At 46.7% G+C, this 15,443-nt stretch overlaps 1 protein-coding gene across 2 annotated transcripts in view; it reads left to right on the top strand.

Annotated features, from left to right (window-relative positions):
• The window catches only part of LOC139009276 (acyl-coenzyme A synthetase ACSM1, mitochondrial-like), a 39,214-nt gene that overhangs the window by 12,536 nt on the left and 11,235 nt on the right, over positions 1-15,443 (top strand). For both annotated transcript variants that reach the window (XM_070413480.1, XM_070413481.1), the window contains exons 4-7: positions 5,307-5,514; positions 7,978-8,118; positions 11,121-11,280; positions 12,272-12,351. In XM_070413480.1, the coding sequence (XP_070269581.1) occupies positions 5,307-5,514; positions 7,978-8,118; positions 11,121-11,280; positions 12,272-12,351 (589 nt within the window). The remainder of the gene's footprint in view (positions 1-5,306; positions 5,515-7,977; positions 8,119-11,120; positions 11,281-12,271; positions 12,352-15,443) is intronic.

Raw genomic sequence — 15,443 nt, 5'->3', positions numbered from 1 at the left:
AACATCAGAATTATTGGGGTGCCAGAAGATGAGAGACAGTAAGATATTGAAAACCTATTTGAAGAAATAATGGCAGAAAACTTCCCCCACCTGGTGAAAGAAATGGACTTACAGGTCCAAGAAGCGCAGAGAACCCCAAACAAAAGGAATCCAAAGAGGACCACACCAAGACACATTATAATTAAAATGCCAAGAGCAAAAGACAAAGAGAGAATCTTAAAAGCAGCAAGAGAAAGAGACTCAATTACCTACAAGGGAATACCCATACGACTGTCAGCTGATTTCTCAACAGAAACTTTGCAGGCCAGAAGGGAATGGCAAGAAATATTCAAAGTGCTGAATACCAAGAACCTACAACCAAGATTACTTTATCCAGCAAAGCTATCATTCAGAATTGAAGGTCAGATAAAGAGCTTCACAGATAAGGAAAAGCTAAAGGAGTTCATCACCACTAAACTAGTATTATACGAAATGCTGAAAGGTATCCTTTAAGAAGAGGAAGAAGAAAAAGGTAAAGATACAAATTATGAACAACAAATATGCATCTATCAACAAGTGAATCTAAGAATCAAGTGAATAAATAACCTGATGTACAGAATGAACTGGTGATTATAATGAATCAGGGACATAGAAAGGGAATGGACTGACTATTCTTTGGGGGGAAAGGGGAGTGGGAGATGGGGGAAGAGACTGGACAAAAATCGTGCACCTATGGATGAGGACAGTGGGTCGGGAGTGAGGGCGGAGGGTGGGGCAGGAACTGGAAGGAGGGGAGTTATGGGGGGGGGGAAGAGGAACAAATGTAATCTGAACAATAAAGATTTAATTTAAAAAAAAACACACAAAAAAACCCAAAAAAAAACACCATGATACTCCAGTCAAAGTTTCCAGTCAATAAAACCACTATTGGAAACCGGTCTTATTGAATTTATACAAAGAAATGTATTGCCATGATTTATTTAGCATTGCCTAATTTTGGAGGAATTACATAAGGAGAAAAAGCGACTGACCTACCTTAAGATCTTCTGATTTTCCTTGCCAGTCCTTTTTATGGACTCTCTAGAGTTATAACAAAACTAACTGTTGGATTTCTTTTATTAGTCCCCCCTAAGTACTTTGGCATAACTATTTACCCTCTGTTTAGGGAGGCAGAATGTAAATTATTTACTCTCTCTGGCTTACTGGCCTGTACCATTTGATTAATTTCCTTTCAACATTTCTCTTCTCCTTCTTATCACATACACAACTTTTCTAAATTTCATACTTTCAAATTAGCCTTTAAACCTTCTTTCTATGTCCTTTAAAAATGCATAACCATGCCTCAGACCTTCTACTCAGTAATTCCTTATTCCTAGAAACCTCAATCCTTGAATGATTACCATAAAGTAAATAGCCAGTATTTCTTAGATTACTAAGAGCAGGTGCTTCCTTCCCTATGTAATTTTAAGTATTGGAGGGGTTAAAGAAAACAAAACAGGGCAGGAGAAACTTGTGCTTAGTAGCAGCTTTTGGCCTTGAGTCCAGCAGATAAGTAAAAATCAACGAAACTTCTGGTCTGCTTTCCCTGCTGACGGCCGCCCTCTTTTCTGCATTAGCCATTTCCTTAGCTGCTCTCTCTCCTAGATTTTTCCTTCTTTACTCTATGCCCCAGAGGCTCAAATCCTTCTCCTCCTTTACTACTTTTGATCTCTCTGACTAGCCCCCTGTCCCCCAGCCTAAGGCTCCTTCATCTCAGCAGGCTGAGAGTCTACTACTCTATTTAGTGAATCCTACCGCCACTACCCCATCTCACACCCGCTCCGGAGCAGTTTTCGGCTCTCTTCCTCCCCAAGTCAGAGCGGATGCTGTCCCTAACAGAGACCTACTGTAAATCTATCAGGAAGGGCAGGCAAGTCGCAGGTCTCGGGACTACATGATAAAAATCCAGCAGTCCCTCTCCCTCACCCTACACAGGCCATGAGAAAATGTACTTAACCCAACAAGTCTTTGTTTAAACTTCTCTGGGTTGTAACCTTATACCTTTAAATTAACCCTAGACTTCTAAAATTTTAACCTAACACAGCAAAATTATACATCAGAGCAAAGCAATTAAAAGTTCTCTACTGTCTTCCCCTTAAAGCGGGGTTTGCCCTATCTTTAAACAAACAACAGAAAGAGATAACAAATACTCTCATGTGTACAGCCAGATGGCACAAAGTAGCTTTCACTTCACACAGACTCTAAAAGAGAGATTAACCCCTGTGGGTTCTGGGAGAAAGAAGGATTCTGGTTCTTCCAATTGTACAGGTCACTGGTAGAAAAGGGGACATAGACCATGATAGGTTGCCCTTCTGGACCCAAATCTAAAGGGCCTGCCTGCCGTAGTGGCAACATAGGAACTGCAGGACTGGCGGATGCCGCTGTGTCCTGCAGGTTCTTCCCCTCTCTTTCTCTCTCTCCATATGCTGTCCCTTGCCTAGTGTGAGGAGGGGAGAACGAAGCCGGGTCCTGGACTGGTGTTTTCGGAGGAAAGGAAACCAGCTGTGGAGGAGGCAGAGGTTCCGGGCCAGGGTCTTTAGCCACCTTCGGGCCCACGGGTTGGGGAGCATACGGGGGAGGCCTGACCCTGGGGAGTGCCTCCTCACTTGGACCCTGGAGATCAGGGGGAGTTTTGTCCTTCTGGGCTGAAGCCAAGAGGACTGTCTGTCTCTGTCCCAATTTCTTTTTCTCATTCTGACAACTCTTTAACCATCTTGGTTTTTCAGTCAAAATATCAACCCACACTTGAATATAGGGAATTTGGTCGGGGTGACCCGGCCGGCCGTAGACAATATGGTGAACCCGAAAAGCAGTGGTTAAATTGCAAGTCCCTACGTCCGGCCATCCCACCTGGAAAGTGGGCCACTCCCATTCACAGAATTTCTGCAAATCAAAAGCATTAACATCATAACCATAACCTGCAGCTCGCTCCTTGAAATCCTGAAAATTTTTCAAAAAACATTGCAGCAGGGTGCACACAGAAGCAGACGACGACCCCTGACCCATTTTGACAACAAACACCAAACAACAAATACCAGACAGACAAACACTAGACAGACAAACCCGGTGCAGCCTAGAGCCGCACAAACCAGGACCCCGGCCACCGTCGTGGCCGCGGGTCAGGACCAGGAGTACTGCTGCGTTTAGCCCTCTGTATAGGTCCTTCCGTGGGACAGCCCAATTCCTGTTTAACGACCGGTCCTTACCTCTCTCGAGAGTCCAGGTGGCTCGGTTTCCGAATTGAAAGCTTTTGGATGGACTGGAGGCCTCCTTGGTAGTTGTTCCCCACAGGGATGTGGGGTATCTCGCTGCGTGACTGGGGACAAGTGGGGGAGAGCCTCCTGCCTTAAATAGAGGGTCCCTCTCACCCCTGCTGGGGGAGAGCCTCCTGCCCTAAATAAGAGGTCCCTCTTACCCCAGCCGGGTATCTCGCTGTGGCCTCCAAATGTTATGGGTTCACTCAGCGAGACAGACCACCGACTCAGAATTTAAATTTAAGAGCCTTTATTAAGCTGGCCAGCTGACTATAGTTACAGCACCCTGCCAAAGCAGAGGCTGAATTGCAGCCCAGACTACTACAGGAGTTACATTTTATTATTAAATTCTGTGGAGGCCCAGAGAAAAATGTGTCTTTCAAATTCTGGGCCCCCCAATATGGAGGAAACTCTCTTTATTTATACTTTATCCAGTCCTTTGTCTCCCAAATTTGGAATGAGACATCTGGGCCTTCTGAGAAAGAAGGCCTGCGTGCTGGGAAGGGGCCATGAGACCATATCTCAAGGCCTGGCCTGATGTCAGTACCTTCCTATCTATGTGTTTAAGGAACAGACAGCACAGCATGACCCATCTGGCCAAAGCACCAGATATGCAGCCCAGCACAGAAGCAGAGAAAGGGAATTCCAAGAACGGGCTTAGCACATGCAAAGGCTTAGAGTCAGGAGTTGCCTATGTAAATGGCCATTTTGAAATAGAGAACAGAGGTGTGGGGAGAAAGGTGGAGAATGGGCAGCGTCTTCAGTGTTGCAATGGGGATCGAGCTGTTTTCCTGGAGAGAGGACACAGGTGTTAGTGAAGAGAGGTAAAGTTGAACATGGTGGGCAGGCAGGCTAAATGGCCATCTCAGAAGAGATCAAAGAAAATTGAGTTTATTTAAGGAAAAGGGGGTGGGGGTGGGATAGCCAAAGAAAAGGGCTGCACAGCGTTGAGCCAAGGGGCTGATGGTGCACCGAGGAGCTGCAGTTTCATCATTATGTGCAGTCACGGCTGGGAATCTCTTGTTGTCAGTGGGTTTGGGGGCTGAGCTGGTGGGTTTGGAATGGGAATGGAGTGCACGTGTCCGATCAGGGATCTTTAGGACAGTATCACTTCCTTATATGGTTTGATTCCTGGTGTCCAGCAAGCATTTGTTCTCCTATGGCGGGAAGCTTACAAATGGTTGTAAGGATTACATTGCCCTATAGTCTTCACAAGAGGAAACGTGAAGGGGGACCGTCGATGCTCTGGAAAACTTACCCAGGTAATAACACAGAAGTTCAAGGCAAGGCATCTGGTGGGGAGATTAGAATCCAATAGGTGCACACAGATACTGGAACTAATTGTTGGCGACAGCAGAGGGGAGGGAAGGTAGGAAAGTTCAAGGGACAATGTGATTAATTTGGATGTGAGGGATGAAGGAAAGAAGGGATTCCCAATGACACAGGGATGAGAGAAGGGGGTGGGAGGAGAAAAGCGGGGGCTGGGATGCAGCTATTCCTGATGTCAGAGACTCTGTCCTCCTTGCATCTGTGCTCCCAGGTCCCATGTAAACTCCTGCAAAGTAGGACCCACCTGTCCACTGGCTGCACCCATCTAGAGTAGACAGGTTAGGGCAAGCGTTTCAAGGTTCAGTGTGCGTGGGATCTCTTGGAGGTCCGGTTAAAATGCAGGTTGTGGCCATGCAGCTTGGCTCAGTGGTAACGCATTGACCTGTGAATCAGGATATCACAGTTTAATTCCAGGTCAGGGAACACTGGATCCCCAGGTTGGGGGGCGTGCAGGAGGCGGCCAATCAATGATTCTCTGTCGTCATTGATGTTTCTCTCTCCCTCTCCCTTCCTTTCTGAAATCAATATGAATATATTTTAAAAATGTTGATTCTGATTCGGTAGGTTTGGGTGTGGCCCGGTGGTGCTGACACTGCAGGTCTTTGCTTAGCAAGAGGTTAGGGGATTTCTATGCAGATAAGCCAGGCCTGAAGCCCATGGTTGTGAACGAGGAAATGAAACAGATAATTTCTTTCTCATCCCCAGGGATTATCTTCATGCCAGGGACAACCCAGCTGAAGGCCAAGGACATTCTCTACCGACTAAAGCAGTCTAATGCCCAGAGCATCGTGACCACAGATGCCCTTGCCCCGGAGGTGGACTCTGTGGCTTCTGAGTGTCCCGCTCTGAAAACCAAGCTCCTGGTGTCTGACCACAGCCGTGAGGGGTGGCTGGACTTCCGATCCCTGATTCAGTGAGTTTAGGGTCTGATGGAGGTGCTCTCTGAGGAACGGTGGGAGAAGGCCCTCCACACCCGAGCGCTGTAGACAGACAGCTGGTGGTAGGAAGCTCACCAGGCCTGGCTCCAGAAACCTCTTCCCAACTGTGTCCCTGACCTGTGTGACCCTGGGCTACTTCCTGCCCCTCTCTTAGCCAAGGTTGCTTCATCTGTAACATCAGGACATTGCACTTCTATGCTTCTCTCCCTAAAGTTTGGTCACCCCTGGGATGTTAAAGGAGGTGTAACGTCAGAGGATTACTGTGTTTCAAGCTTCTTGTAGGTGGGAATCTAAAAGATTATTCATATATAAATATAAATGAATGTATATGGATACGTTGGATAAGAGGTTATAATGGATCTTTAAGGTGAAAGTTGAGCCTGCAAGAAGAAATGAGGCTGTGACTGGCAGAGGGTTTTGGGGATAAACATCTCCCAGGGTCTGGGTGCCCTTAGAAAGTTAGGGAAATGCCGGGAGGTCAGAAAGACCCTCCACCTTCGATCCTTTACTTCTGTGAGCCTTCAGGGGCTTTTTACACAGTCGACCTGAGAAACTTCCGGGCCTGTAGAAAATTTTTATGAGTTTATTTGAGCCAAACTGACAACATACTAGTATGCTCGGGAGCAAGAACTGAAATGCTCTGGAGGAAAACCGTTTTGTAGCTTCTTTCATGCATTTGAAATTCAGGAGGGGACCCAAAAAATTACAGGAAGGTGTAGAAAGCCAATGGGGATAGGACTACAGGATAGTTAAGATTAAGTGCTCTCTTGCGGGGTACCACCCCCTTCAAGGGATATGACTTTCCGTGTTTCAAGGGCGTGTTATGCTACATGCACAGAAACAATGGACAGGCTTGCTTAAGGCAAAGATAAACCTTTCACCAGAGAAGTTATGTGTCAGGGGCCTGACTCCCCGCCATGCCCTGCCCGGTCAGGAATTTATGATCAGATCACCTGTGAGGTTAGTTCCACTGAGCCCCCTGTTCCACCCACAGCTCAAACCTTGCTGGGTTTCTTTTCTTTGTCTGTTTTATTTTTCTGAGCTAACATTGGTTTTTAATATATAAGTTGTACTGGCTTTGTTTTCTTGGAGTAACCTTTCTATTTTTAAAGTAAAATGTTATTCAACCCCAAAAGGCAAATACTTCACTGACGTCACACCTGTGTTGGACTCTAGGGTCCAGAGTTGGGCTCTCCCTCCAGGGAGCAGGCCCTCACCTTCCCCTGTTGCTACCTTTGCCTTTCTCTCTCCTCAACTCCAAGGGCCTTTCTTCTGCCCCAAACTTGTTTCCTGAGCCAGTGCAGCCCAGCTGGCTCACTTCTACTACCTCTGTGGCTTTCTAGATAAACTTCCTTTTATAATTTGAAAAACAAATGAAGCCAGAGAGTTAATAAAAACCTAAATAAATAATACTGTTTAAAAATCCCTTAAGTTGCCCAGAGTCACGATGGTACCATTTCTCAACAAGAGCCAGTGTTCCCTCCAGCCGTTGGATGATCTGTAGTTTATTTGAACAACAGAGGAAGCTTATTGGTCACGTCCAATCATAGCAGGCGCCAATCACCACAGGCCCAGGAGACTGAGTGTAGAGGCGCCCAGGAATCAATGCCCACTGAGGGACCCGCTGTTTTCCTCTGCAGACTCGAGGGTACACCAGATGTACACATATATTTCTTTCACTCTCCCTCTCCCTCGCTCTCTCTTCCCCACCCCTTATCACGAAGGTTATGGAATGAAATTCCGGTAAAGTTAGTTTGTGTGAAAAGAAGCTTAGCAGTGTGAGTAAGAGGACAGTCTATGCATCACACTGGGTTTGAATCCTGGCTCTGCCAATTGCTGGCTGTATGTCTTCAGTTTCTGAGCCCCAGTTTCCTCATCCACAAAGGGAGCATGACAAGTTGGGGATAGGCACCTCTTAGGATTGCTCTGAAGATTGAATGAGCTCTTATTTGTAAGTCATTTAGAGCATTTTCAGAAACAGGAAGTTCTATTTCAATGTTTGTTAAATTATAAAATAATTGGCGGTGTTTTCCCATTTTTTAAATGAAGAAATGTCAGTCTTCTTACCCAAGTCACCCATAAACTCTGTTTGATTCTTCAGACCTGGAGACCAGTTCTTCCTCCAGTGTTGCACAACCCCAGCTTCTGCACTGGCCAGGTACTCAGTTGGTTAGAGTGCTAAGGTTGTGGTTTTGTCCCTTGTTAGGGCACATACAAGAATCCACCAATGAAAGCATAAATAAGTGAAACAGAAAATCCATGTTTCCCTTTCTCTCTCTCTGTCTGTCTCTATCTCCATCTCTCTTCCTCTCTCTCTCTAACATCTATACAAGCAAACCAGGTTTCTGACTTTGAGCTTCATGTTGTTTCTTTTGCTGACCCTGAGGGTGGATCCAGGAGACTTGACTTCTCTCCTTTTGTGTTCAATCCCTTTGTAGATCAGCATCCCCAGATCACACCTGTATTAAGTCAAAGACCATGGACCCAATGGTCATCTTCTTTACCAGTGGCACCACCGGCTTCCCCAAGATGGCAAAACACAGCCATGGACTTGCCTTGAGACACTCCTTCCCTTCAAGGTAGGAAAGAGGGCAGCAAGTTAGACACTGAGTCACAATCTTGTGCAAGGGGTGTGTGTGTGTGTGGGGGTGTGTGTGGGGTGTGTGTGGTGTGTGTGTGTGGGTGTGTGTGTGTGCTGGGAAAGGTGCTCTAAGTAGAACCGAGTCCATCCTGCTTCTCCCTTCTGCTCTCTCTGGTTCAGACCACTGAGGGTCTCCGAGGCGAAGGTCTGGACTTCTAAGTGTGTGTTCACAGAAGCCTCCCAATGACAAGGGGGTCCTGCCTGAGCACCTTCACAGGTGTGGAGGGAACGTGGGTGCAGGCAGCAGGCATTCTGCAAGCTGCGCAAATGACAAGCCATGTGTCGTTGTCACTGGGTCCAGGTTTGCTGGGAGGAGGACAGAAAGTTCTAGCTATGTGAACTGTACAGATACAGAGGTGGAGTTTCCCAGTCATGAACCATTAGGGGGAAGTAATACCTGGAACCAAGCCACTGCCTTTAACCTAAAATAAATAATTGTAGAGGCTGAAGACATAGCCTTGCGTTAACCATGTCATCAATATTAAACCAAACATCGTTTCCCTCCTACTTCCTCCTCCCCAACTAGTAATATTCAGACCAGACCAAGTTCTGTGGGGAAGTATGGGCCTTGGTTGGCCAGTCTGTAAGGAGGATTCTCCAAAAGGTCGGGAGCCTCTGGGGGGACCTTGCCAAAGATGGCAGCCCTTACCTTGACTTTTCCAAACAAGTCTGATCCCCTGGGTGTTTTGCTGGAATCTCTATGTTTAGTCTTTAAGACCCGACCTTGAAGAAGCAGGTGCTTTCTCAAGGATATTTACCCTGCTGTTTGTATCTAGAGGTTAAATTTAGTTCAAGCTGTTGTTACAATAAAAGGCTAACAGGGCAAGAATTTGGGGCTCTTTTGGTTCCTAAAGCTAAACAAGCCCCTTAGCCTTCTCTTTCACAGAAACGTGTGTCAAACTAATCTGTTCGTCCGTCTCTTCGGGTCTTCTGGTCAGCCCCAGCAAAGTTCTATGTATTTTGTACCTTATTAAGCAGAGTAGGGGGCAGAGAAGATGTCTTGTGGGCACTGGGTATCTGTGCTAATGTTATCACTTCATCAACAAAACCCTGGAGGAATGGGGGTGGGAAGAACGGGAGAGTATTCTGAGTAGTCAGAATAACATTAGCAAAGGTGCAAAGATATAAAAGGTAGCATTCATTGCCCAGCCAGCATGGCTCAGTGACTGAGCATCCACCTATGAACCAGAAGGTCATGGCTCAACACCAGGTCAGGGCACGTGACGAGGTTGAGGGATCCATCCTAGGTGTGGAGCATGCAGGAGGCAGTCAATCAGTGATTCTCTTCACCATTGATGTTTCTATCTGTCTTTCCCTGGCCCTTCCTTTCTGAAATCAATAAAAAAAATATTTTTAAAAGTAGCACTCATAGAGACTTGAGAGGAACTGCTGCCCAGCATGTCAGGGAGGCACAGATGGGAGGAGCTGAGAAAGTGAATGGGGCCCAGAGCACACGGGGTCGTGGGGACTTTGGTGCAGAGATTGAGCTTATTGGGAAAACACTGGACGGTATTGAAAGGTTGTTAACAAGGGAGAGACCTAATCCAATTTGTATTTTGAAAAGATCACTGTGGCTGCAGGGTGCAGATTGGCTTGGAAAAAGAATAGATTTCGAAAGACCTGTTAGAGGGTCTTAGAATAATTTAGGGGCAAGATGGTGGTGGCTTGGACAAGGTGCCGGGGACACGAAGGAAGTTAAGAAGGCTGAGATTTTAGGAGCCAGAATGGGAGGGTGTGCTGGCTAGATGTGGGAGGTAAGAGGGGCTGGAGAGTCAAGGTGGACTCCCAGGTTTGGAGCTTGGACAGTAATGACAGTCACTGAAACACAGAGAGCCCTGGAGAAGAATGAGTCCTGGGAGGCAGGAGAGATTAGGATGCTCTGGGTGTGAGATGCCCGAGAGACGTCCCAGAAGAGATGCTCCGTGGGCAGTTGGGTCTGAAGCTCAGAACAGAGGTCCCCGGCTTGTAATTTCCTGTGGGTGTGCCACAGCCCTCAGAGAGATGGGAACAGGGAGTGTGAATGGCTCTCCAGGCCCCTCCCTACTAATAGATGAGCTCTTCAAAGCCATAGCTCCTCATGGGTGAGTTGAGTTTTTCTCAAGGTGTTACACACACAGAGGTCCCTCAGAAGCAGTAAGTGTAGGGTGTCAAAATGCTTCAGACCTAGCTGAGTAGCCCCTGGATTCAATTTTCTGTCTCTCCATCTACCAGCTGTTTCTATTGTGTGTGTGCGTGTGTGTTTTTTTTAAAAAATAAATCTTTATTGTTCAAAGTATGACATATGTTCCCCTTTTACGCCATTCCCTCCTTCAAGCCCACCCCACCTACTGTTTGTTTCTTATTTATTAGTTAATCCTCAGAAGAGGATATTTGTTTTTCATTGATTTTTAGAGAGTGTGGGAGGGGGAGAGACAGAAAGAGAGAAACATTGATGTAAGAGAGACACATCAATTTATTGCCTCCCACAGGCACCACAGCCAGGGCTGCCTGCAGATGAGGCACATGCCCTTGACCAGAATCAAACCCAAGACCCTTCAGTCCATGGGCCAACGTTCTAAACACTGAGTCAAACAGGCTCGGGATGTTTCTGTTATGTTTTGATGCTGTTCTCAGAAAGGCCCCTCCCTTATTATCCGCGATGGCTGCCAGCATTGCCCAAACCTACCAATAACAGATGTGAATCCAGAAAAAGAGCCACAGACTTCATCCCAGTATTCCCAGCCTTAAGGATCATTCTGATTGGCCAGTTGAAGTGGCATGTGACTAGGAAATCTGATTGGCGTGCCTTTGGGACTGGGGTGGGAGTGAGTCTGGAGCCCCACACAAACCACATGACTTGAGAGTGAGAGGGGTGGCTCGCTGTCTGAGAACCAGATTCCTGAGCCCCAGGTCACATCCTCCTGTGGTTACAAAGCTGAGGCCACTGTATTTTGGAGTCAGCAGGGAAGTACTGCAGCTGAAGGCCTCTGATGTCCTGTGGTGCCTGTCAGATCCAGGCTGGATTATGGCTGCTGTGGAGACCATGATTGAACCATGGACAGCAGGGTCTACAGTCTTCATCCACCATCTGTCCCAGTTTGACCCTAAGGTCATTGTGGAGGTAAGAGGACTAATCTCTGAGTGTGAACAAAGTCCTGGAGAAACTCATGCTTCAGGTGAAAAAGCTGGCCCCTGCTGAGAAGAGTGTGTGTAACAAAGAAGCCCATTAGGGTGATAGAACCTGGGCTCTGGGTGTCTCAAATGTGAGGCTCTGAATCAGTCAGTGAATCTCCCAGAATACACATTTTGAGAAATTAAAGCAACCAGAACAATCTCAGGTCTCCTGGGTCCTCCAGGGCCAGGTAGCTGGTGTGTGTGTGTGAATTTATTGAAGTGTTTAAAACCAGAGCCCTTAGAATAGGATGGTTCTAGCAGCTAAAATCTAGCTCCTTTTCACACCTTTAACATTTGTTAGTGGTAACCTTACCTCTCTGAGCTCAGTCTCCTCACCTGTAAGATGGGAGTTTTAATAATCACTACCTCATAAAATTGTTGGCCATATTGAGATGATACCGGCAAAGTGTGTAAAGTGGTAGCCCTGAGGCCTGCACCTGAAAACACTCAGGGACTGGTAGCAGTTGCTGTTACTGTTATGAGCACATCATGGTGACGATTGAAGTTGCCTCCATAAACCCTTTCAAATGCCTTCCCTGCTCCTGAACATGCTGTTTGTGTCCCCACTCACTGCACCCTTGCTTTCCTTCCGCAGACCTGCCTCCCCGCCACTCAAGTCCAAGCCCATCCCCTCACCACTGTGGGGCCAGTTCTTCTCCAGGCCCTTCCATTGGAGCCCCTCACTGCTCATCTTTAATCCATTATACCCTTTCTTCTGTGTTATCAGTCTCTCACTTCTCATCAACTCTAGTCCCTCAGTCCATAAACACATGCATGTTCAATATATAGATACTGGAGGAATTAAATGAATAAATGGGCTGTCTTAGAAGGGAGAGCAGAAAAAAATGGTAATAATTGGCCAGTATTTTGTTGTTCTTTTTGGCCAGTATTTTTCATCTTAACTATAAATATAAATTTTTTCTCTGTTCACTTTGTAGACACTCTTTAAATACCCCATCACCCAGTGCATTGCTGCGCCCTCTGTATTTCGAATGATTCTGCAGGAGAATTTTGGCAGGTATGTAGACGTGGCCTGTTGTGTTCACAATCTTTGGGTAGGATTTTAAGGATTCTATTTCACTGTGGTCTTGTTGTTGTTGGGGAACAGGCTCTTCCACGGGGTTGGGAGGAAAGAATTGTAAGGATTGATGTGCAGTGTGGTGTATTTGTTAGGTAACATCAATAGAGTTCTCCTCCCGGCTTCCCAATGCCCCATCTCTCTGGGCCCTGCCCTGGAAAAAGTCCAGTCTCCTCTTCAACAGCCAACGCAAAGGCCAATGCCCGGAGTTTCTGCTTCATGATCCTTTGGGTCTGGAAGTCTCTCCCCCGGCCCAGGTGGCCTCCAGACCTGCATGGTCCTTTGCTCCTGGGCGAGCGGGGAGAGGGCCAAATTGGGCCAGTGGGGTCCCAGGCAAGAGAGAGAGACAGCATTACCGCCTGGGTCTCAGCCAGGAGCTTTGTCAAAACAACCCACTAACTTCCCAAGATTCCAGGGGCACGCACTGGGCCCACCCCTGGCCAATGATCTTTTCCCAGGTTAGACTGACAGCCTCTGTGGTCCCACACCTCCCCCTGCGCCATTTTGACTTCACTGGGCAGTTCCTGACCTGCCCATCTCCCTCCCACACACAATCCCAACCCAGAGGGAAGGGAGGGTGTTAATCCCCTTGGGGGGACTGTGCTGCCATTTCTTGGGTGTGAAACTGGAGCTTCCTGGTGAAGCAAACAGGCCTCTGCTTCCAGCTGCCTGTGCTCAACACTGTCAGCCTGTCCCCTGGCTCTGTTTCTTTCAATCACCAGCCAAGAATGGTAACAGTCTGACTGTTCTAACTCTGGTTCTTTGAGGACATGAGAGCTAGTGTGTGTGTGTGTGAGTGTGTGGTGTGTGAGTGTGTGTGTGTGTCTGAGTGTGTGTGTGTGTGTGTGTGAGAGTGTGTGTGTGAGAGTGTGTGTGTGAGTGTGTGTGTGTGTGTGTGAGTGTGTGTGTGTGTGTGTGAGAGTGTGTGTGTGTGTGTGAGTGTGTGAGAGTGTGTGAGAGTGTGTGTGTGTGAGTGTGTGTGTGTGTGTGAGTGTGTGTGTGTGTGTGTGAGTGTGTGAGAGTGTGTGTGTGTGAGAGTGTGTGTGTTTGTGTGTGTGTGTGTGTGAGTGTGTGTGTGAGTGTGTGTGTGTGAGTGTGTGTGTGTGAGTGTGTGTGTGTGTGTGTGTGTGAGTGTGTGAGAGTGTGTGTGTGTGAGAGTGTGTGTGTGTGAGTGTGTGTGTGTGTGAGTGTGTGTGTGTGTGAGAGTGTGTGTGTGTGAGTGTGTGTGTGTGTGAGAGTGTGTGTGTGAGAGTGTGTGTGTGTGAGTGTGTGTGTGTGTGTGAGTGTGTGTGAGTGTGTGTGTGTGAGTGTGTGTGTGTGAGTGTGTGTGTGAGTGTGTGTGTGTGTGAGTGTGTGTGTGTGAGTGTGTGTGTGTGAGTGTGTGTGTGTGAGTGTGTGTGTGAGTGTGTGTGTTTGTGTGTGTGTGTGTTTGTGTGTGTGTGTGTGTGAGAGTGTGTGTGTGTGAGTGTGTGTGTGTGTGTGTGTGTGAAATGCTGGTGGCGATAATTACCAGCCAGTTTAATTAGTTTATTAAGCAGGACTCAGATCCAAATGAAACAGTGAGCCTTGCATCATTGTGAGTTTTTTCTTTTTAAAACTTTTTTATTGTGAAATAACAAACATAAGACATAAATTTGATTAAGAAATTGTTGAAAATTAAACCAATATGTAACCACTCATTCAAGTCACAATAAGAGAACATTGTCAATCCCCAGTGACCTACTCAGACCTCTCCAACTCCTTAAAGGAACTCACTGTCTTGACTTTTATGGTGTTCTATCATTTGTGTTTTTTTTCTACCGCCCCCTCCCCCTTGTAGTTTACCTCCTAAGGAAATATTAGTCTCTTTTACTTGCTTGTGAGCTTTGTAATCATATTATTCCTCTAATGTCTGGCTTCTTTTTACAACATTATATTTCTAAGATGTGCCCATGTTGCATCATATTGCTGTAGCTAACGTTTATTGCTGTATAACATCCCATTTTATAAAAAGTCGACATTTTTATCAATCTGCTCTACCACTAATGGACATCTGGGTGGTTTGCATTTGAGGGCTGCTGATGACTAACACTGTTCTTGCACACTCACCCTGTGCACATCAGCACTCATTTGTGTGGGGTCTTTCTAGGAGAAATTGCTGAGTCACAGTGACACCGCATCCTACCACCTATTTTCCAAAGTATCCCATCGTCCTGTGCGCCCACCAGCAGGGAGGCAGGATTCCCTTGTTCCACATCTTTGGCAACATTTGTTCTTGTCAGAGTCTTTAATTTTTACCAATCTGATGGATGTAGTGTTATTTTGCTATAGTTTTATTTTGTATTTCCCCATGTTTATAGATTAATTTTGAGCTAAACTGCAATCTTGTCTTTGAACCTAATGGGCACTTATGCATATTTTAGAGACTCTAAAATGCAAATGGCTGCTTCAAAAATCAGACCGAATAACTTTTAGGCGCAGAGTTAAAATGTCAAGGAGTTGAACAAGTACCCTTACGAAACTAACTCTGAAATACAACTTGCATTTATTCATGAAACCTCCATCCCAGCATGCCCTTGGAGTCTGCCTCGATCTGTATTTCAAAGCTCATATGACAGCCACTCTTTGCAACATTCCTCAGATGACGAACTTGGTCCAAACCCAGTAAAAATCCAATCAGGGCATCACTGACTCCACTGCAGCCTCTGCTAATTTTACCTACTTTGGAGAAAGCTCCAGACGAGAGAGGAAGACACCCCTAATGAAACCAGCCTCCTATCCACCACTCCTGAGTCTGCGTCCCAGGAGAGGTGTTGGGGGGGCGGGGGGAGTGGTTTTGGGCGGGGCTGGGGAGGGGAGCCAGAGGTCTGCTACTTCCCTCATCACCAAGAACTGGTCCGGCTCAGCCTGCTGATGCTCAGACCTTAGTCACTTCTCATTTCCTTCAGGGAGTCCATTATGAGTGTGTGATTGTTTTTGTATTATTTCTGGAATTTCCCTGAGGAAAATGGAGGAGGAATAATGTACAGCATACGGCGTGCCTAGTACAGGAT

The sequence above is a fragment of the Myotis yumanensis genome, unplaced genomic scaffold, assembly GCF_028538775.1.
Source record: "Myotis yumanensis isolate MYYU_CA2020_CCGP unplaced genomic scaffold, mMyoYum1.0.hap1 SCAF_4, whole genome shotgun sequence".
Lineage (NCBI taxonomy): Eukaryota > Metazoa > Chordata > Mammalia > Chiroptera > Vespertilionidae > Myotis > Myotis yumanensis.
This window is presented reverse-complemented; position numbering and strand designations above follow the sequence as displayed.